The 22,798-nt window shown below is 47.2% G+C and overlaps 1 protein-coding gene across 4 annotated transcripts in view; it reads left to right on the top strand.

Moving 5' to 3' along the window:
- Positions 1-22,798, top strand: part of SLC4A2 (solute carrier family 4 member 2) — a 364,938-nt gene that overhangs the window by 113,953 nt on the left and 228,187 nt on the right. Inside the window, exon 1 of one of the 4 annotated variants that reach the window (XM_073677123.1) lies at positions 5,883-6,144. The exons of 2 other annotated variants lie outside the window; for them this stretch is intronic. In XM_073677123.1, coding sequence (XP_073533224.1) covers positions 6,124-6,144 — 21 coding nt within the window. In that variant the 5' untranslated portion in view covers positions 5,883-6,123. Of the gene's footprint in view, positions 1-5,882; positions 6,145-9,363; positions 9,498-22,798 lie in introns of those variants that run through there. One more of the 4 variants, XM_073677124.1, reaches the window with a different exon arrangement.

Genomic DNA, 22,798 nt, shown 5'->3' with positions numbered 1-22,798 from the left:
GTCTGTATGACACGTGTGATATTACTTGGGGGCCTGTACTACACATGTGATATTACTCGGGGGGGGGGGCCTGTATTACACGTGTGATATTACTCATGGATCTGTATTACACTGGTGATATTACACGGGTGGTGTCTGTATTACACTGGTGATATTACTCGGGGTTCTGTATTACACGTCTGATTTTACACGGGTGGTATCTCTATTACACAAGTGTTATTACTCGGGGGGTCTGTATTACACGTGTCATATTACTCGGGGGTCTGTATTACACTGGTGATATTACTCGGGAGTCTGTATTACACGTGTGATATTACTCGGGGGGAGCGTCTGTATTACACGTGTGATATTACTCGGGGGTCTGTATTACACGTGTGATATTACTCGGGGGGAGCGTCTGTATTACACGTGTGATATTACTCGGGGGTCTGTATTACACGTGTGATATTACTCAGGGGGTCTGTATTACACATGTGATATTACACGGGGGGAGTGTCTGTATTATACGTGTGATATTAAGTGGGGGAAGGGTCTGTATTACACTTTTGATATTACTCGAGGGTCTGTATTACACTGGTGATATTACTGGGGGTCTGTATTACACGGGTGATATTACTCAAGGGGTCTGTATTACACGGGTGATATTACTCGAGGGGTCTGTATTACACGGGTGATATTACTCAGGGGGTCTGTATTACATGGGTGATATTACTCGGGGGGTCTGTATTACACGAGTGATATTACTCAGGGGTCTGTATTACACTGGTGATATTACTCAGGGGGTCTGTATTACACGGGTGATATTACTCGGGGGGTCTGTATTACACTGGTGATATTACTGGGGGTCTGTATTACACTGGTGATATTACTCAGGGGGTCTGTATTACACGGGTGATATTACTCGGGGGGTCTGTATTACATGAGTGATATTACTCAGGGGTCTGTATTACACTGGTGATATTACTCAGGGGGTCTGTATTACACGGGTGATATTACTCGAGGGGTCTGTATTACACTTGTGATATTACTCTGGTGTATGTATTACACTTGTGATATTACTCGAGGGTCTGTATTACACTGGTGATATTACTGGGGGTCTGTATTACACGGGTGATATTACTCAAGGGGTCTGTATTACACGGGTGATATTACTTGAGGGGTCTGTATTACACGGGTGATATTACTCTGGTGTATGTATTACACGAGTGATATTACTCGGGGGTCTGTATTACACTGGTGATATTACTCAGGGGGTCTGTATTACACGGTTGATATTACTCGGGGGGGTCTGTATTGCACGAGTGATATTACTCGGGGGTCTGTATTACACTGGTGATATTACTCAGGGGGTCTGTATTACACGGGTGATATTACTTGAGGGGTCTGTATTACACGGGTGATATTACTCGAGGGGTCTGTATTACACGGGTGATATTACTCGAGGGGTCTGTATTACATGGGTGATATTACTCTGGTGTATGTATTACACTGGTGATATTACTCGAGGGGTCTGTATTACACGGGTGATATTACTCGGTGGGTCTGTATTACACCGGTGATATTATTCGGGGGGGGTCTGTATTAGACTGGTGATATTATTCGGGGGGGTCTGTATTACACTGGTGATATTACTCAGGGGGTCTGTATTACACGGGTGATATTACTCGAGGGGTCTGTATTACACGGGTGATATTACTCGAGGGGTCTGTATTACACAGGTGATATTACTCGAGGGGTCTGTATTACATGGGTGATATTACTCTGGTGTATGTATTACACTGGTGATATTACTCGGGGGGGTCTGTATTACACGGGTGATATTACTCGGGGGGTCTGTATTACACGGGTGATATTATTCGGGGGGTCTGTATTAGACGGGTGATATTATTCGGGGGGTCTGTATTACACTGGTGATATTACTCGGGGGGTCTGTATTACACGGGTGATATTACTCGGGGGGTCTGTATTACACGGGTGATATTATTGGGGGGGGTCTGTATTACACGGGTGATATTACTCGGGGGGTTTGTATTACACGGATGATATTACTCGAGGGGTCTGTATTACACGGGTGATATTACTCGAGGGGTCTGTATTACACGGGTGATATTACTCGGGGGTCTGTATTACACTGGTGATATTACTCAGGGGGTCTGTATTACACGGGTGATATTACTCGGGGGGTCTGTATTACACGAGTGATATTACTCTGGTGTATGTATTACACGAGTGATATTACTCGGGGGTCTGTATTACTCTGGTGATATTACTCAGGGGGTCTGTATTACACGGGTGATATTACTCGGGGGTCTGTATTACACGAGTGATATTACTCGGGGGGTCTGTATTACACGGGTGATATTATTCGGGGAGTCTGTATTAGACGAGTGATATTATTCGGGGGGTCTGTATTACACGGGTGATATTATTCGGGGGGGTCTGTATTACTCGGGTGATATTACTCGGGGGGTCTGTATTACACGGGTGATATTACTCGGGGGGTCTGTATTACACGGGTGATGTTACCCGGCGGGGTCTGTATTACACAGGTGATATTATTCAGGGGGTCTGTATTAGACGGGTGATATTATTCGGGGGGTCTGTATTACACGGGTGATATTATTCGGTGGGTCTGTATTACTCGGGTGATATTACTCGGGGGGGTCTGTATTACACGGGTGATATTACTCAGGGTTTCTGTATTACTTGGGTGATATTACTCGGAGGGGTCTGTATTACACGGGTGATATTATTCGGGGGGTCTGTATTACACGGGTGATTTTATTCGGGGGGTCTGTATTAGACGGGTGATATTACTCGGGGGGTCTGTATTACTCGGGTGATATTACTCGGGGGGGTCTCTATTACACGGGTGATATTACTCGGGGTTTCTGTATTACTCGGGTGATATTACTCGGAGGGGTCTGTATGACACGGGTGATATTACTTGGGGGGGTCTGTATTACACGGGTGATATTTCTCGGGGGGGTCTGTATTACACGGGTGATATTATTCGGGGGGTCTGTATTACTCGGGTGATATTACTCGGGGGGTCTGTATTACAAGGGTGATATTACTCGAGGGGTCTGTATTACACGGGTGATATTACTCGAGGGGTCTGTATTACTCGGGTGATATTACTCGGGGGGGTCTCTATTACACGGGTGATATTACTCGGGGTTTCTGTATTACTCGGGTGATATTACTCGGAGGGGTCTGTATTACTCGGGTGATATTACTCGGGGGATCTGTATTACACGGGTGATATTACTCGAGGGGTCTGTATTACACGGGTGATATTACTCGGGGGGTCTGTATTACACTGGTGATATTACTCGGGGGGGGTCTGTATTACACGGGTGATATTACTCGGGGGATCTGTATTACACGGGTGATATTATTCGGAGGGTCTGTATTACACGGGTGATATTATTCGGGGGGTCTGTATTACACTGGTGATATTACTCGGGGGGTCTGTATTACACGGGTGATATTACTCGGGGGGTCTGTATTACACGGGTGATATTATTGGGGGGGTCTGTATTACACGGGTGATATTACCGGGGGGTCTGTATTACACGGGTGATATTACTCGGGGGGTCTGTATTACACGAGTGATATTATTGGGGGGGTCTGTATTACACGGGTGATATTACCGGGGGGTCTGTATTACACAGGTGATATTACTCGGGGGGTCTGTATTACACGGGTGATATTATTCGGGGGGTCTGTATTAGACGGGTGATATTATTCGGGGGGTCTGTATTACACGGGTGATATTATTCGGTGGGTCTGTATTAGACGGGTGATATTATTCGGGGGATCTGTATTAGACGGGTGATATTATTCGGGGGGTCTGAATTACACGGATGATATTACTCGGGGGGGTCTGTATTACACGAGTGATATTATTCGAGGGGTCTGTATTACACGGGTGATATTATTCGGGGGGTCTGTATTACTCGGGTGATATTACTCGGGGGGTCTGTATTACACGGGTGATATTACTCGAGGGGGTCTGTATTACACGGGTGATATTACTCGGGGGGTCTGTATTACACGAGTGATATTACTCTGGTGTATGTATTACACGAGTGATATTACTCGGGGGTCTGTATTACACGAGTGATATTACTCGGGGGGGTCTGTATTACACGGGTGATATTATTCGGGGGGTCTGTATTAGACGAGTGATATTATTCGGGGGGTCTGTATTACACGGGTGATATTATTCGGGGGGTCTGTATTACTCGGGTGATATTACTCAGGGGGTCTGTATTACACGGGTGATATTACTCGAGGGGGTCTGTATTACACGAGTGATATTATTCGGGGGGTCTGTATTACACGGGTGATACTACTCTGGTGTATGTATTACACGGGTGATATTACTCGGGGGGTCTGTATTACACTGGTGATATTATTCGGGGGGTCTGTATTGCACGAGTGATATTATTCGGGGGGTCTGTATTACTCGGGTGATATTACTCTGGTGTATGTATTACACGAGTGATATTACTCGGGGGTCTGTATTACACTGGTGATATTACTCAGGGGGTCTGTATTACACGGGTGATATTACTTGGGGGGTCTGTATTACACGAGTGATATTACTCGGGGGTCTGTATTACACGGGTGATATTATTCGGGGGGTCTGTATTAGACGAGTGATATTATTTGGGGGGTCTGTATTACACGGGTGATATTATTCGGGGGGTCTGTATTACTCGGGTGATATTATTCGGGGGGGTCTGTATTACTCGGGTGATATTACTCGGGGGGGTCTGTATTACACGGGTGATATTACTCGGGGTTTCTGTATTACTCGGGTGATATTACTCGGAGGGGTCTGTATTATACGGGTCATATTTCTCAGAGGGGTCTGTATTACACGGGTGATATTATTCGGGGGGGTCTGTATTACACGGGTGATATTACTCTGGGGGGTCTGTATTACACGGGTGATATTACTCGGGGTTTCTGTATTACACGGGTGATATTACTCGGGGGGGTCTGTATTATACGGGTCATATTTCTCGGAGGGGTCTGTATTACACGGGTGATATTATTCGGGGGGTCTGTATTACACGGGTGATATTATTCGGGGGTTCTGTATTACACGGTGATATTATTCGGGGGGTCTGTATTACACAGGTGATATTATTCGGGGGGGTCTGTATTACTCGGGTGATATTACTCGGGGGGTCTGTATTACACGGGTGATATTACTCGGAGGGGTCTGTATTACACGGGTGATATTATTCGGGGGGTCTGTATTACACGGGTGATATTATTTGGGGGGTCTGTATTAGACGGGTGATATTACTCGGGGGGTCTGTATTACACGGGTGATATTACTCGGGGGGTCTGTATTACACGGGTGATATTACTCGGGGGGTCTGTATTACTCGGGTGATATTACTCGGGGGGGTCTGTATTACACGGGTGATATTACTCGGAGGGGTCTGTATTACACGGGTGATATTATTCGGGGGGTCTGTATTAGACGGGTGATATTACTCGGGAGGTCTGTATTACACGGGTGATATTACTCGGGGGGTCTGTATTACACGGGTGATATTACTCGGGGGGTCTGTATTACACGGGTGATATTACTCGGAGGGGTCTGTATTACACGAGTGATATTATTTGGGGGGTCTGTATTACACGGGTGATATTATTTGGGGGGTTTGTATTAGACGGGTGATATTACTCGGGGGGTCTGTATTACACGGGTGATATTACTCGGGGGGTCTGTATTACACGGGTGATATTACTCGGGGGGTCTGTATTACACGAGTGATATCACATGTTTCCTCGGTATTGCACATGTAGATGCCGCTCTCTTTATGGCTTCCTGTCTCGCTGGTTGCTGCTGTTTGCTCTTGGGTTAATCAGTAACGGCGGCCGCTCCTGTGCACACGCTGCAGTCTCTGGGTGGGAGCCGGTTACTGGGGATATTTGGGGTCTCTCTTCCTGAGTGTTTATTACAGGCAGGAGGTAGAGAAAGCTACAGAGGCTGTACTCCAAGGTAAAGAAGGGTTAAATGCTGTGTGTGGTGACATGTGACAGACTACAGACGTGTGCCATGTATCAGGAGCGCCCGGTCCTCAGTCACCCACAATGGATTTCCTTCTGAGTCAGGTGAGAAGCTTCAGCCATGCAAAGGTTAAATCAGCTTTTCCCCTTAGTGTGACCCTGATCTCCTACTCACATTACAGTACATCTGACAAGCAGCCTGGACGCCCTGTGTGAATGGTTGTCAGCGCCGGCTCCTCTACACCGGACTCATCCAGCATCACACTGAGCGGCCGCGGTCTCCTGAGCTCCGCAGCGTCACCTGTGTACACGCGGCTGCTCCGCGCTGCAAGCTTAATGGCTGGAGGTGTGAAGCCACGCTATCCAACGTTCCGCGCGGTGACACACTACCCCAACGCCCCTCAGTACTGTGCTACACAACGCCCCTCAGTACTGTGCTACCCAACGCCCCGCGCGGAGCCGCGCTATCCCAACGCCCCTCAGTACTGTGCTACCCAACGCCCCGCGCGGAGCCGCGCTACCCCGATGCCCCTCAGTACTGTGCTACCCAACGCCCCTCAGTACTGTGCTATCCAACGCCCCGCGCGGAGCCTCACTACCCCAACGCCCCTCAGTACTTTGCTACCCAACGCCCCGCGCGGAGCCGCGCTACCCCAACACCCCTCAGTACTGTGCTACCCAACGCCCCGCGCGGAGCCGCGCTACCCCAATGCCCCTCAGTACTGTGCTACCCAACGCCCCTCAGTACTGTGCTATCCAACGCCCCGCGCGGAGCCTCACTACCCCAACGCCCCTCAGTACTGTGCTACTCAACGCCCCGCGCGGAGCCGCGCTACCCCAACGCCCCTCAGTACTGTGCTACCCAACACCCCTCAGTACTGTGCTACCCAACGCCCCGCTCGGAGCCGCGCTACCCCAACGCCCCTCAGTACTGTGCTACCCAACGCCCCGCGCGGACCCGCGCTACCCCAACGCCCCTCAGTACTGTGCTACCCAACGCCCCGCGCGGAGCCGCGCTACCTCAACGCCCCTCAGTACTGTGCTACACAACGCCCCTCAGTACTGTGCTACCCAACGCCCCTCAGTACTGTGCTACCCAATGCCCCTCAGTACTGTGCTATCCAACGCCCCGCACGGAGCCTCGCTACCCCAACGCCCCCCTGTACTGTGCTACCCAACGCCCCGCATGGAGCCGCGCTACCCCAACGACCCTCAGTACTGTGCTACCCCAACGCCCCTCAGTACTGTGCTACCCAACGCCCCTCAGTACTGTGCTACCCAACACCCCACGCGGAGCCGCGCTACCCCAACGCCCCTCAGTACTGTGCTACCCAATGCCCCGCGCGGAGCCACGCTACCCCAATGCCCCTCAGTACTGTGCTACCCAACGACCCGCGCGGAGCCGCGTTACCCCAACGACCCTCAGTACTGTGCTACCCCAACGCCCCTCAGTACTGTGCTACCCAACGCCCCTCAGTACTGTGCTATCCAACGCCCCGCGCGGAGCCTCGCTACCCCAACGCCCCTCAGCAGTGTGCTACCCAACGGCCCGCGCGGAGGCCCGCTACCCCGACGATCCGCGTGGAGCCGCGCTACCACAACGACCCTCATTACTGTGCTACCCAACGGCCCACGCGGGGCTGCGCTACCCCAACGCCCCTCAGTACTGTGCTACCCAACGCTCCGCGCGGAGCCGCGCTACCCCAACACCCCGCGCGGAGCCGCACTACCCCAACGCCCCTCAGTACTGTGCTACACAACGCCCCGCGCGGAGCCGCGCTACCCCGACGCCCTGCGCAGAGCCGCGCTACCCCAACACCCCTCAGTACTGTGCTACCCAACGCCCCGCGCGGAGCCGCGCTACCCCAATGCCCCTCAGTACTGTGCTACCCAACGCCCCTCAGTACTGTGCTATCCAACGCCCCGCGCGGAGCCTCACTACCCCAACGCCCCTCAGTACTGTGCTACTCAACGCCCCGCGCGGAGCCGCGCTACCCCAACACCCCTCAGTACTGTGCTACCCAACACCCCTCAGTACTGTGCTACCCAACGCCCCGCTCGGAGCCGCGCTACCCCAACGCCCCTCAGTACTGTGCTACCCAACGCCCCGCGCGGACCCGCGCTACCCCAACGCCCCTCAGTACTGTGCTACCCAACGCCCCGCGCGGAGCCGCGCTACCTCAACGCCCCTCAGTACTGTGCTACACAACGCCCCTCAGTACTGTGCTACCCAACGCCCCTCAGTACTGTGCTACCCAATGCCCCTCAGTACTGTGCTATCCAACGCCCCGCACGGAGCCTCGCTACCCCAACGCCCCCCTGTACTGTGCTACCCAACGCCCCGCATGGAGCCGCGCTACCCCAACGACCCTCAGTACTGTGCTACCCCAACGCCCCTCAGTACTGTGCTACCCAACGCCCCTCAGTACTGTGCTACCCAACACCCCACGCGGAGCCGCGCTACCCCAACGCCCCTCAGTACTGTGCTACCCAATGCCCCGCGCGGAGCCACGCTACCCCAATGCCCCTCAGTACTGTGCTACCCAACGACCCGCGCGGAGCCGCGTTACCCCAACGACCCTCAGTACTGTGCTACCCCAACGCCCCTCAGTACTGTGCTACCCAACGCCCCTCAGTACTGTGCTATCCAACGCCCCGCGCGGAGCCTCGCTACCCCAACGCCCCTCAGCAGTGTGCTACCCAACGGCCCGCGCGGAGGCCCGCTACCCCGACGATCCGCGTGGAGCCGCGCTACCACAACGACCCTCATTACTGTGCTACCCAACGGCCCACGCGGGGCTGCGCTACCCCAACGCCCCTCAGTACTGTGCTACCCAACGCTCCGCGCGGAGCCGCGCTACCCCAACACCCCGCGCGGAGCCGCACTACCCCAACGCCCCTCAGTACTGTGCTACACAACGCCCCGCGCGGAGCCGCGCTACCCCGACGCCCTGCGCAGAGCCGCGCTACCCCAACGCCCCTCAGTACTGTGCTACCCAACGTCCCGTGTTGAGCCACGCTACCCTGACGCCCCGCGCGAAGCCGCGCTACCCCAACGCCCCGCGCTGAGCCGCACTTCCCCCACGCCCCTCAGTACTGTGCAACCCAACGCCCCGCGCGGAGCCGCGCTACCCCAACACCCCTCAGTGCTGTGCTTCCTCAACGCCCCGTGGTGTGCATTGAAGCCTCTGTATGTATGATCTCCCCATGTACCGCGCTCTGGTGTCACACAGGACATTGTGGAGTTGGTCAATATTTGAGGTGGCAGAAGGTGCGATACGTCCAAAGTCGCCGCGTCCTTCCGTCTGTTCTACAATCTCAGAACGCGATAAGCATCGGCCGCACAATGTCAGCCCTTCCTCCTAATCCCGACCTTCACATTGTGCTGCCTCTTCCCGCTCTCCTCACTTTCTTTGACTGCTCCCCAAAGTCTGTAGTCACCTTCCTTCATGGCTCAGGTAAGACTCCACACATCTCCTTAATCTGCTCATAGTCTGAAAATCCAGTTTTCTCTAATCCCAATCTTTCCCAGTCCACCTTCTGTCAAACTTCCTTTCGTTGATTATCCGACATATTAGCCACCAATTCTGCCCTCGGTCCGATCCTCCATCCCAAAACATGTTGTCTTACTTCAGTAAATCTTTACATGTCCTCTCTATACATCTCTGCCCTAATATCCTGATACCTCCCCACACATAATCTCCAGTATATAACCTGTCCTCTCCATACATCTCTGTCCTAATCTCCTGATACCTGCCCACACATAATCTCCAGTATATAACCTGTCCTCTCCATACATCTCTGCCCTAATCTCCTGATACCTCCCACACATAATCTACCATATATAACCTGTCCCCTCCATACATCTCTGCCCTAATCTCCTGATACCTCCTCACACATAATCTCCAGTATATAACCTGTCCTCTCCAGACATCTCTGCCCTAATATCCTGATACCTCCCCACACATAATCTCCAGTATATAACCTGTCCTTTCCATACATCTCTGTCCTAATCTCCTGATACCTGCCCACACATAATCTCCAGTATATAACCTGTCCTCTCCATACATCTCTGTCCTAATCTCCTGATACCTCCCCACACATAATCTCCAGTATATAACCTGTCCTCTCCATACATCTCTGCCCTAATCTCCTGATACCTCCCACACATAATCTACCATATATAACCTGTCCCTTCCATACATCTCTGCCCTAATCTCCTGATACCTCCTCACATAATCCCCAGTATATAACCTGTCCTCTCCATACGTCTTTCTTAATCTTCTGATACCTTCCCACACATAATCTACCATATATAACCTGTACTCTCCATACATCTCTGCCCTAATCTCCTGACACCTCCCCACACATAATCTACCATATATAACCTGTCCTCTCCATACATCTCTACCCTAATCTCCTGATACCTCCTCACACATAATCTCCAGCATATAACCCGTCCTCTCCATACATCTCTGTCCTAATCTTCTGATACCTGCCCACACATAATCTCCAGTATATAACCTGTCCTCTCCATACATCTCTGCTCTAATCTCCTGATACCTCTCCACACATAATCTCTAGTATATAACCCGTCCTCTCCATACATCTCTGCCCTAATCTCCTAATACCTCCCACACATAATCTCCAGTATATAACCTGTCCTCTCCATACATCTCTGCCCTAATCTCCTGATACCTCCCCACACATAATCTACCATATATAACCTGTCCTCTCCATGCATCTCTGCCCTAATCTCCTAATGCCTCCCCACACATAATCTCCAGTATATAACCTGTCCTCTCCATACATCTCTCCCCTAATCTCCTGATACCTCCTCACACATAATCTCCAGTATATAACCTGTTCTCTCTATACATCTCTGCCCTACTCTCCTGATACCTCCCCACACATAATCTCCAGTATATAACCTGTCCCCTCCATACATCTCTGCCCCAAACTCCTGATACCTCCCCACACATAATCTCCAGTATATAACCTGTCCTCTCCATACATCTTTCTTAATCTCCTAATACCTTCCCACACATAATCTACCATATATAACCTGTCCTTTCCATACATCTCTGCCTTAATCTCCTGATACCTCCCCACACATAATATCCAGTATATAACCTGTCCTCTCCATACATATCTGTCCTAATCTCCTGATACCTCCCCACACATAATCTCCAGTATATAACCTGTCCACTCCATACATCTCTGCCCTAATCTCCTGGTACCTCCCCACACATAATCTCCAGTATATAACCTGTCCACTCCATTCATCTCTGCCCTAATCTCCTGACACCTCCCCACACATAATCTCCAGTATATAACCTGTCATCTCCATACATCTCTGCCCTAATCTCCTGATACCTCCTCACACATAATCTTCAGTATATAACCTGTCCTCTCCATACATCTCTGCCCTAATCTCCTGATACCTCCTCACGCTTAATCTCCAGTATATAACTTGTCCTCTCCATACATCTCCGCTCTGATCTCCTGATACCTCTCCACAACATCTCCAGTATATACCCTGTCCTCTCCATACATCTCTGTCCTAATCTCCTGATACCTTCCCACACATAATCTCCAGTATATAACCTGTCCTCTCCATACATCTCTGCCCTAATCTCCTGATACCTCCCCACACATAATCTACCATATATAACCTGTCCTCTCCATACATCTCTGCCGTAATCTCCTCATACCTCCCCACACATAATCTCCAGTATATAACCTGTCCTCTCCATACATCTCTGCCCTAATCCCCTGATACCTCCTTACATATTCTCCAGTATATAACCTGTTCTCTCTATACATCTCTGCCCTAATCTCCTGATATTTCCTTACATAATCTCCAGTATATAACCTGTCCTCTCCATACATCTTTCTTAATCTCCTGATACCTTCCCACACATAATCTACCATATATAACCTGTCCTCTCCATACATCTCTGCCTTAATCTCCTGATACCTCCCCACACATAATATCCAGTATATAACCTATCCTCTCCATACATATCTGTCCTAATCTCCTGATACCTCCTCACACATAATCTCCAGTATATAACCTGTCCACTCCATACATCTCTGCCCTAATCTCCTGGTACCTCCTTACATAATCTCCAGTATATAACCTGTCCACTCCATTCATCTCTGCCCTAATCTCCTGACACCTCCCCACACATAATCTCCAGTATATAACCTGTCATCTCCATACATCTCTGCCCTAATCTCCTGATACCTCCTCACACATAATCTCCAGTATATAACCTGTCATCTCCATACATCTCTGCCCTAATCTCCTGATACCTCCTCACACATAATCTTCAGTATATAACCTGTCCTCTCCATACATCTCTGTCCTAATCTCCTGATACCTTCCCACACATAATCTCCAGTATATAACCTGTCATCTCCATACATCTCTGCCCTAATCTCCTGATACCTCCTCACACATAATCTTCAGTATATAACCTGTCCTCTCCATACATCTCTGTCCTAATCTCCTGATACCTTCCCACACATAATCTCCAGTATATAACCTGTCCTCTCTATACATCTCTGCCCTTATCTCCTGATACCTCCTTACATAATCTCCAGTATATAACCTGTCCTCTCCATACATCTCTGCCCTAATCTCCTGATACATCCTTACATAATCTTCAGTATATAACCTGTCCTCTCCATACATCTCTGCCCTAATCTCCTGATACCTGCACACACATAATCTACCATATATAACCTGTCCTCTCCATACATCTCTGCCCTAATCTCCTGATGCCTCCCCACACATAATCTCCACTATATAATCTGTACTCTCCATATATCTCTGTCCTAATCTCCTGATACCTCCCCACATAATCTCCAGTATATAATCTGTCCTCTCCATACATCTCTGCTCTAATCTCCTGATACCTCTCCACACATAATCTCTAGTATATAACCCGTCCTCTCCATACATCTCTGCCCTAATCTCCTAATACCTCCCACACATAATCTCCAGTATATATCCTGTCCTCTCCATACATCTCTGCCCTAATCTCCTGATACCTCCTTACATAATCTCCAGTATATAACCTGTCCTCTCCATACATCTTTCTTAATCTCCTGATACCTTCCCACACATAATCTCCAGTATATAACCTGTTCTCTCTATACATCTCTGCCCTAATCTCCTGATACCTCCCCACATAATCTCCAGTATATAACCTGTGCTCTCCATACATCTCTGCCCTAATCTCCTTATACCTCCCCACACATAATCTCCAGTATATAACCTGTCCTCTCCATACATCTCTGCCCTAATCTCCTGATACCTCCCCACACATAATCTACCATATATAACCTGTCCTCTCCATACATCTCTGCCGTAATCTCCTGATACCTCCCCACACATAATCTCCAGTATATAACCTGTCCTCTCCGTACATCTCTGCCCTAATCCCCTGATACCTCCTTACATATTCTCCAGTATATAACCTATTCTCTCTATACATCTCTGCCCTAATCTCCTGATACCTCCTTACATAATCTCCAGTATATAACCTGTCCTCTCCATACATCTCTACCCTAATCTCCTGATACCTGCACACACATAATCTACCATATATAACCTGTCCTCTCCATACTTCTCTGCCCTAATCTCCTGATGCCTCCCCACACATAATCTCCACTATATAATCTGTACTCTCCATACATCTCTATCCTAATCTCCTGATACCTCCCCACACATAATCTCCAGTATATAATCTGTCCTCTCCATACATCTCTGCTCTAATCTCCTGATACCTCTCCACACATAATCTCTAGTATATAACCCGTCCTCTCCATACATCTCTGCCCTAATCTCCTAATACCTCCCACACATAATCTCCAGTATATATCCTGTTCTCTCTATACATCTCTGCCCTAATCTCCTGATACATTCTTACAAAATCTCCAGTATATAACCTGTCCTCTCCATACATCTTTCTTAATCTCCTGATACCTTCCCACACATAATCTCCAGTATATAACCTGTTCTCTCTATACATCTCTGCCCTAATCTCCTAATGCCTCCCACACATAATCTCCAGTATATATCCTGTCCTCTCCATACATCTCTGCCCTAATCTCCTGATACCTCCCCACACATAATCTACCATATATAACCTGTCCTCTCCATGCATCTCTGCCCTAATCTCCTAATACCTCCCCACACATAATCTCCAGTATATAACCTGTCCTCTCCATACATCTCTCCCCTAATCTCCTGATACCTCCCCACACATAATCTACCATATATAACCTGTCCTCTCCATGCATCTCTGCCCTAATGTCCTAATACCTCCCCACACATAATCTCCAGTATATAACCTGTCCTCTCCATACATCTCTCCCCTAATCTCCTGATACCTCCTCACACATAATCTCCAGTATATAACCTGTCCCCTCCATACATCTCTGCCCCAAACTCCTGATACCTCTCCACACATAATCTCTAGTATATAACCCGTCCTCTCCATACATCTCTGCCCTAATCTCCTAATACCTCCCACACATAATCTCCAGTATATATCCTGTTCTCTCTATACATCTCTGCCCTAATCTCCTGATACCTTCTTACAAAATCTCCAGTATATAACCTGTTCTCTCTATACATCTCTGCCCTAATCTCCTGATACCTCCCCACATAATCTCCAGTATATAACCTGTTCTCTCTATACATCTCTGCCCTAATTTCCTAATGCCTCCCACACATAATCTCCAGTATATATCCTGTCCTCTCCATACATCTCTGCCCTAATCTCCTGATACCTCCCCACACATAATCTACCATATATAACCTGTCCTCTCCATGCATCTCTGCCCTAATCTTCTAATACCTCCCCACACATAATCTCCAGTATATAACCTGTCCTCTCCATACATCTCTCCCCTAATCTCCTGATACCTCCCCACACATAATCTCCAGTATATAACCTGTCCCCTCCATACATCTCTGCCCCAAACTCCTGATACCTCCCCACACATAATCTCCAGTATATAACCTGTCCTCTCCATACATCTCTGCCCTAATCTCCTGATACCTTTTCACACATAATCTCCAGTATATAACCTGCCCGCTCCATACATCTCTGCCCTAATCTCCTGATACCTCCCACAAATAATCTACCATATATAACCTGTCCCCTCCATACATCTCTGCCCTAATCTCCTGATACCTCCTCACATAATCTCCAGTATATAACCTGTCCTCTCCATACATCTCTGCCCTAATCTCCTGATACCTCCTCCCACATAATCTCCAGTATATAACCTATCCTCTCCATACATCTCTGCCCTAATCTCCGGATACCATCTCACACATAATCTCCAGTATATTACCTGTCCTCTCCATACATATCTGCCCTAATCTCCTGATACCTCCTTACATAATCTCCAGTATATAACCTGTCCACTCCATACATCTCTGCCCTAATCTCCTGATACCTCCCCAAACATAATCTCCAGTATATACCCTGTCCTCTCCATACATCTCTGTCCTAATCTCCTGATACCTCCTTACATAATCTCCAGTATATAACCTGTCCTCTCCATACATCTCTGCCCTAATCTCCTAATACCTCGTTACATAATCTCCAGTATATAACCTGTCATCTCCATACATCTCTGCCCTAATCTCCTGATACCTGCCCACACATAATCTACCATATATAACCTGTCCTCTCCATACATCTCTGCCCTAATCTCCTGATGCCTCCCCACAAATAATCTCCAGTGTATAATCTGTACTCTCCATACATCTCTGTCCTAATCTCCTGATACCTCCCCACACATAATCTCCAGTATATAATCTGTCCTCTCCATACATCTCTGCTCTAATCTCCTGATACCTCTCCACACATAATCTCTAGTATATAACCCGTCCTCTCCATACATCTCTGCCCTAATCTCCTAATACCTCCCACACATAATCTCCAGTATATAACCTGTCCTCTCCATACATCTCTGCCCTAATCTCCTGATACCTCCTTACATAATCTCCAGTATATAACCTGTCCTCTCCATACATCTTTCTTAATCTGCTGATACCTTCCCACACATAATCTCCAGTATATAACCTGTTCTCTCTATACATCTCTGCCCTGATCTACAGATACCTCCCCACATAATCTCCAGTATATAACCTGTGCTCTCCATACATCTCTGCCCTAATCTCCTTATACCTCCCCACACATAATCTCCAGTATATAATCTGTCCTCTCCATACATCTCTGCCCTAATCTCCTGATACCTCCCCACACATAATCTACCATATATAACCTGTCCTCTCCATACATCTCTGCCGTAATCTCCTCATACCTCCCCACACATAATCTCCAGTATATAACCTGTCCTCTCCATACATCTCTGCCCTAATCCCCTGATACCTCCTTACATATTCTCCAGTATATAACCTGTTCTCTCTATACATCTCTGCCCTAATCTCCTGATATTTCCTTACATAATCTCCAGTATATAACCTGTCCTCTCCATACATCTTTCTTAATCTCCTGATACCTTCCCACACATAATCTACCATATATAACCTGTCCTCTCCATACATCTCTGCCTTAATCTCCTGATACCTTCCCACACATAATCTACCATATATAACCTGTCCTCTCCATACATCTTTCTTAATCTCCTGATACCTTCCCACACATAATCTCCAGTATATAACCTGTCCTCTCCATACATCTCTGCCCTAATCTCCTGGTACCTCCTTACATAATCTCCAGTATATAACCTGTCCACTCCATTCATCTCTGCCCTAATCTCCTGACACATCCCCACACATAATCTCCAGTATATAACCTGTCCTCTCCATACATCTCTGCCCTAATCTCCTGATACCTCCTCACACATAAACTTCAGTATATAACCTGTCCTCTCCATACATCTCTGCCCTAATCTCCTGATACCTCCTCACGCTTATTCTCCAGTATATAACCTGTCCTCTCCATACATCTCCGCTCTGTTCTCCTGATACCTCTCCACAACATCTCCAGTATATACCCTGTCCTCTCCATACATCTCTGTCCTAATCTCCTGATACCTTCCCACACATAATCTCCAGTATATAACCTGTCCTCTCTATACATCTCTGCCCTAATCTCCTGATACCTCCTTACATAATCTCCAGTATATAACCTGTCCTCTCCATACATCTCTGCCCTAATCTCCTGATACATCCTTACATAATCTCCAGTATATAACCTGTCCTCTCCATACATCTCTGCCCTAATCTCCTGATACCTGCACACACATAATCTACCATTTATAACCTGTCCTCTCCATACTTCTCTGCCCTAATCTCCTGATGCCTCCCCACACATAATCTCCACTATATAATCTGTACTCTCCATACATCTCTATCCTAATCTCCTGATACCTCCCCACACATAATCTCCAGTATATAATCTGTCCTCTCCATACATCTCTGCTCTAATCTCCTGATACCTCTCCACACATAATCTCTAGTATATAACCCGTCCTCTCCATACATCTCTGCCCTAATCTCCTAATACCTCCCACACATAATCTTCAGTATATATCCTGTTCTCTCTATACATCTCTGCCCTAATCTCCTGATACCTTCTTACAAAATCTCCAGTATATAACCTGTCCTCTCCATACATCTTTCTTAATCTCCTGATACCTTCCCACACATAATCTCCAGTATATAACCTGTTCTCTCTATACATCTCTGCCCTAATCTCCTAATGCCTCCCACACATAATCTCCAGTATATATCCTGTCCTCTCCATACATCTCTGCCCTAATCTCCTGATACCTCCCCACACATAATCTACCATATATAACCTGTCCTCTCCATGCATCTCTGCCCTAATCTCCTAATACCTCCCCACACATAATCTCCAGTATATAACCTGTCCTCTCCATACATCTCTCCCCTAATCTCCTGATACCTCCCCACACATAATCTACCATATATAACCTGTCCTCTCCATGCATCTCTGCCCTAATGTCCTAATACCTCCCCACACATAATCTCCAGTATATAACCTGTCCTCTCCATACATCTCTCCCCTAATCTCCTGATACCTCCTCACACATAATCTCCAGTATATAACCTGTCCCCTCCATACATCTCTGCCCCAAACTCCTGATACCTCTCCACACATAATCTCTAGTATATAACCCGTCCTCTCCATACATCTCTGCACTAATCTCCTAATACCTCCCACACATAATCTCCAGTATATATCCTGTTCTCTCTATACATCTCTGCCCTAATCTCCTGATACCTTCTTACAAAATCTCCAGTATATAACCTGTTCTCTCTATACATCTCTGCCCTAATCTACTGATACCTCCCCACATAATCTCCAGTATATAACCTGTTCTCTCTATACATCTCTGCCCTAATCTCCTAATGCCTCCCACACATAATCTCCAGTATATATCCTGTCCTCTCCATACATCTCTGCCCTAATCTCCTGATACCTCCCCACACATAATCTACCATATATAACCTGTCCTCTCCATGCATCTCTGCCCTAATCTCCTAATACCTCCCCACACATAATCTCCAGTATATAACCTGTCCTCTCCATACATCTCTCCCCTAATCTCCTGATACCTCCCCACACATAATCTCCAGTATATAACCTGTCCCCTCCATACATCTCTGCCCCAAACTCCTGATACCTCCCCACACATAATCTCCAGTATATAACCTGTCCTCTCCATACATCTCTGCCCTAATCTCCTGATACTTCATTACATAATCTCCAGTATATAACCTGTCCTCTCCATACATCTCTGCCCTAATCTCCTGATACCTTTTCACACATAATCTCCAGTATATAACCTGTCCTCTTCATACATCTCTGCCCTAATTTCCTGATACCTCCCCACACATAGTCTCCAGTATATAACCTGCCCGCTCCATACATCTCTGCCCTAATCTCCTGATACCTCCCACACATAATCTACCATATATAACCTGTCCCCTCCATACATCTCTGCCCTAATCTCCTGATACCTCCTCACATAATCTCCAGTATATAACCTGTCCTCTCCATACATCTCTGCCCTAATCTCCTGATACCTCCTCCCACATAATCTCCAGTATATAACCTATCCTCTCCATACATCTCTGCCCTAATCTCCGGATACCATCTCACACATAATCTCCAGTATATTACCTGTCCTCTCCATACATATCTGCCCTAATCTCCTGATACCTCCTTACATAATCTCCAGTATATAACCTGTCCACTCCATACATCTCTGCCCTAATCTTCTAATACCTCCCCACACATAATCTCCAGTATATAACCTGTCCTCTCCATACATCTCTCCCCTAATCTCCTGATACCTCCCCACACATAATCTCCAGTATATAACCTGTCCCCTCCATACATCTCTGCCCCAAACTCCTGATACCTCCCCACACATAATCTCCAGTATATAACCTGTCCTCTCCATACATCTCTGCCCTAATCTCCTGATACCTTTTCACACATAATCTCCAGTATATAACCTGCCCGCTCCATACATCTCTGCCCTAATCTCCTGATACCTCCCACAAATAATCTACCATATATAACCTGTCCCCTCCATACATCTCTGCCCTAATCTCCTGATACCTCCTCACATAATCTCCAGTATATAACCTGTCCTCTCCATACATCTCTGCCCTAATCTCCTGATACCTCCTCCCACATAATCTCCAGTATATAACCTATCCTCTCCATACATCTCTGCCCTAATCTCCGGATACCATCTCACACATAATCTCCAGTATATTACCTGTCCTCTCCATACATATCTGCCCTAATCTCCTGATACCTCCTTACATAATCTCCAGTATATAACCTGTCCACTCCATACATCTCTGCCCTAATCTCCTGATACCTCCCCAAACATAATCTCCAGTATATACCCTGTCCTCTCCATACATCTCTGTCCTAATCTCCTGATACCTCCTTACATAATCTCCAGTATATAACCTGTCCTCTCCATACATCTCTGCCCTAATCTCCTAATACCTCCTTACATAATCTCCAGTATATAACCTGTCATCTCCATACATCTCTGCCCTAATCTCCTGATACCTGCCCACACATAATCTACCATATATAACCTGTCCTCTCCATACATCTCTGCCCTAATCTCCTGATGCCTCCCCACAAATAATCTCCAGTGTATAATCTGTACTCTCCATACATCTCTGTCCTAATCTCCTGATACCTCCCCACACATAATCTCCAGTATATAATCTGTCCTCTCCATACATCTCTGCTCTAATCTCCTGATACCTCTCCACACATAATCTCTAGTATATAACCCGTCCTCTCCATACATCTCTGCCCTAATCTCCTAATACCTCCCACACATAATCTCCAGTATATAACCAGTCCTCTCCATACATCTCTGCCCTAATCTCCTGATACCTCCTTACATAATCTCCAGTATATAACCTGTCCTCTCCATACATCTTTCTTAATCTGCTGATACCTTCCCACACATAATCTCCAGTATATAACCTGTTCTCTCTATACATCTCTGCCCTGATCTACAGATACCTCCCCACATAATCTCCAGTATATAACCTGTGCTCTCCATACATCTCTGCCCTAATCTCCTTATACCTCCCCACACATAATCTCCAGTATATAATCTGTCCTCTCCATACATCTCTGCCCTAATCTCCTGATACCTCCCCACACATAATCTACCATATATAACCTGTCCTCTCCATACATCTCTGCCGTAATCTCCTCATACCTCCCCACACATAATCTCCAGTATATAACCTGTCCTCTCCATACATCTCTGCCCTAATCCCCTGATACCTCCTTACATATTCTCCAGTATATAACCTGTTCTCTCTATACATCTCTGCCCTAATCTCCTGATATTTCCTTACATAATCTCCAGTATATAACCTGTCCTCTCCATACATCTTTCTTAATCTCCTGATACCTTCCCACACATAATCTACCATATATAACCTGTCCTCTCCATACATCTCTGCCTTAATCTCCTGATACCTTCCCACACATAATCTACCATATATAACCTGTCCTCTCCATACATCTTTCTTAATCTCCTGATACCTTCCCACACATAATCTCCAGTATATAACCTGTCCTCTCCATACATCTCTGCCCTAATCTCCTGGTACCTCCTTACATAATCTCCAGTATATAACCTGTCCACTCCATTCATCTCTGCCCTAATCTCCTGACACATCCCCACACATAATCTCCAGTATATAACCTGTCCTCTCCATACATCTCTGCCCTAATCTCCTGATACCTCCTCACACATAAACTTCAGTATATAACCTGTCCTCTCCATACATCTCTGCCCTAATCTCCTGATACCTCCTCACGCTTATTCTCCAGTATATAACCTGTCCTCTCCATACATCTCCGCTCTGTTCTCCTGATACCTCTCCACAACATCTCCAGTATATACCCTGTCCTCTCCATACATCTCTGTCCTAATCTCCTGATACCTTCCCACACATAATCTCCAGTATATAACCTGTCCTCTCTATACATCTCTGCCCTAATCTCCTGATACCTCCTTACATAATCTCCAGTATATAACCTGTCCTCTCCATACATCTCTGCCCTAATCTCCTGATACATCCTTACATAATCTCCAGTATATAACCTGTCCTCTTCATACATCTCTACCCTAATCTCCTGATACCTGCACACACATAATCTACCATTTATAACCTGTCCTCTCCATACTTCTCTGCCCTAATCTCCTGATGCCTCCCCACACATAATCTCCACTATATAATCTGTACTCTCCATACATCTCTATCCTAATCTCCTGATACCTCCCCACACATAATCTCCAGTATATAATCTGTCCTCTCCATACATCTCTGCTCTAATCTCCTGATACCTCTCCACACATAATCTCTAGTATATAACCCGTCCTCTCCATACATCTCTGCCCTAATCTCCTAATACCTCCCACACATAATCTCCAGTATATATCCTGTTCTCTCTATACATCTCTGCCCTAATCTCCTGATACCTTCTTACAAAATCTCCAGTATATAACCTGTCCTCTCCATACATCTTTCTTAATCTCCTGATACCTTCCCACACATAATCTCCAGTATATAACCTGTTCTCTCTATACATCTCTGCCCTAATCTCCTAATGCCTCCCACACATAATCTCCAGTATATATCCTGTCCTCTCCATACATCTCTGCCCTAATCTCCTGATACCTCCCCACACATAATCTACCATATATAACCTGTCCTCTCCATGCATCTCTGCCCTAATCTCCTAATACCTCCCCACACATAATCTCCAGTATATAACCTGTCCTCTCCATACATCTCTCCCCTAATCTCCTGATACCTCCCCACACATAATCTACCATATATAACCTGTCCTCTCCATGCATCTCTGCCCTAATGTCCTAATACCTCCCCACACATAATCTCCAGTATATAACCTGTCCTCTCCATACATCTCTCCCCTAATCTCCTGATACCTCCTCACACATAATCTCCAGTATATAACCTGTCCCCTCCATACATCTCTGCCCCAAACTCCTGATACCTCTCCACACATAATCTCTAGTATATAACCCGTCCTCTCCATACATCTCTGCCCTAATCTCCTAATACCTCCCACACATAATCTCCAGTATATATCCTGTTCTCTCTATACATCTCTGCCCTAATCTCCTGATACCTTCTTACAAAATCTCCAGT

The sequence above is a fragment of the Phyllobates terribilis genome, unplaced genomic scaffold (assembly GCF_046119375.1).
Source record: "Phyllobates terribilis strain yellow unplaced genomic scaffold, ASM4611937v1 Scaffold_4__5_contigs__length_816908805, whole genome shotgun sequence".
Classification (NCBI taxonomy): Eukaryota; Metazoa; Chordata; class Amphibia; order Anura; family Dendrobatidae; genus Phyllobates; species Phyllobates terribilis.
Note: the sequence above shows the minus strand (reverse complement) of the source record. Positions and strands in the feature narration are given on the sequence as shown.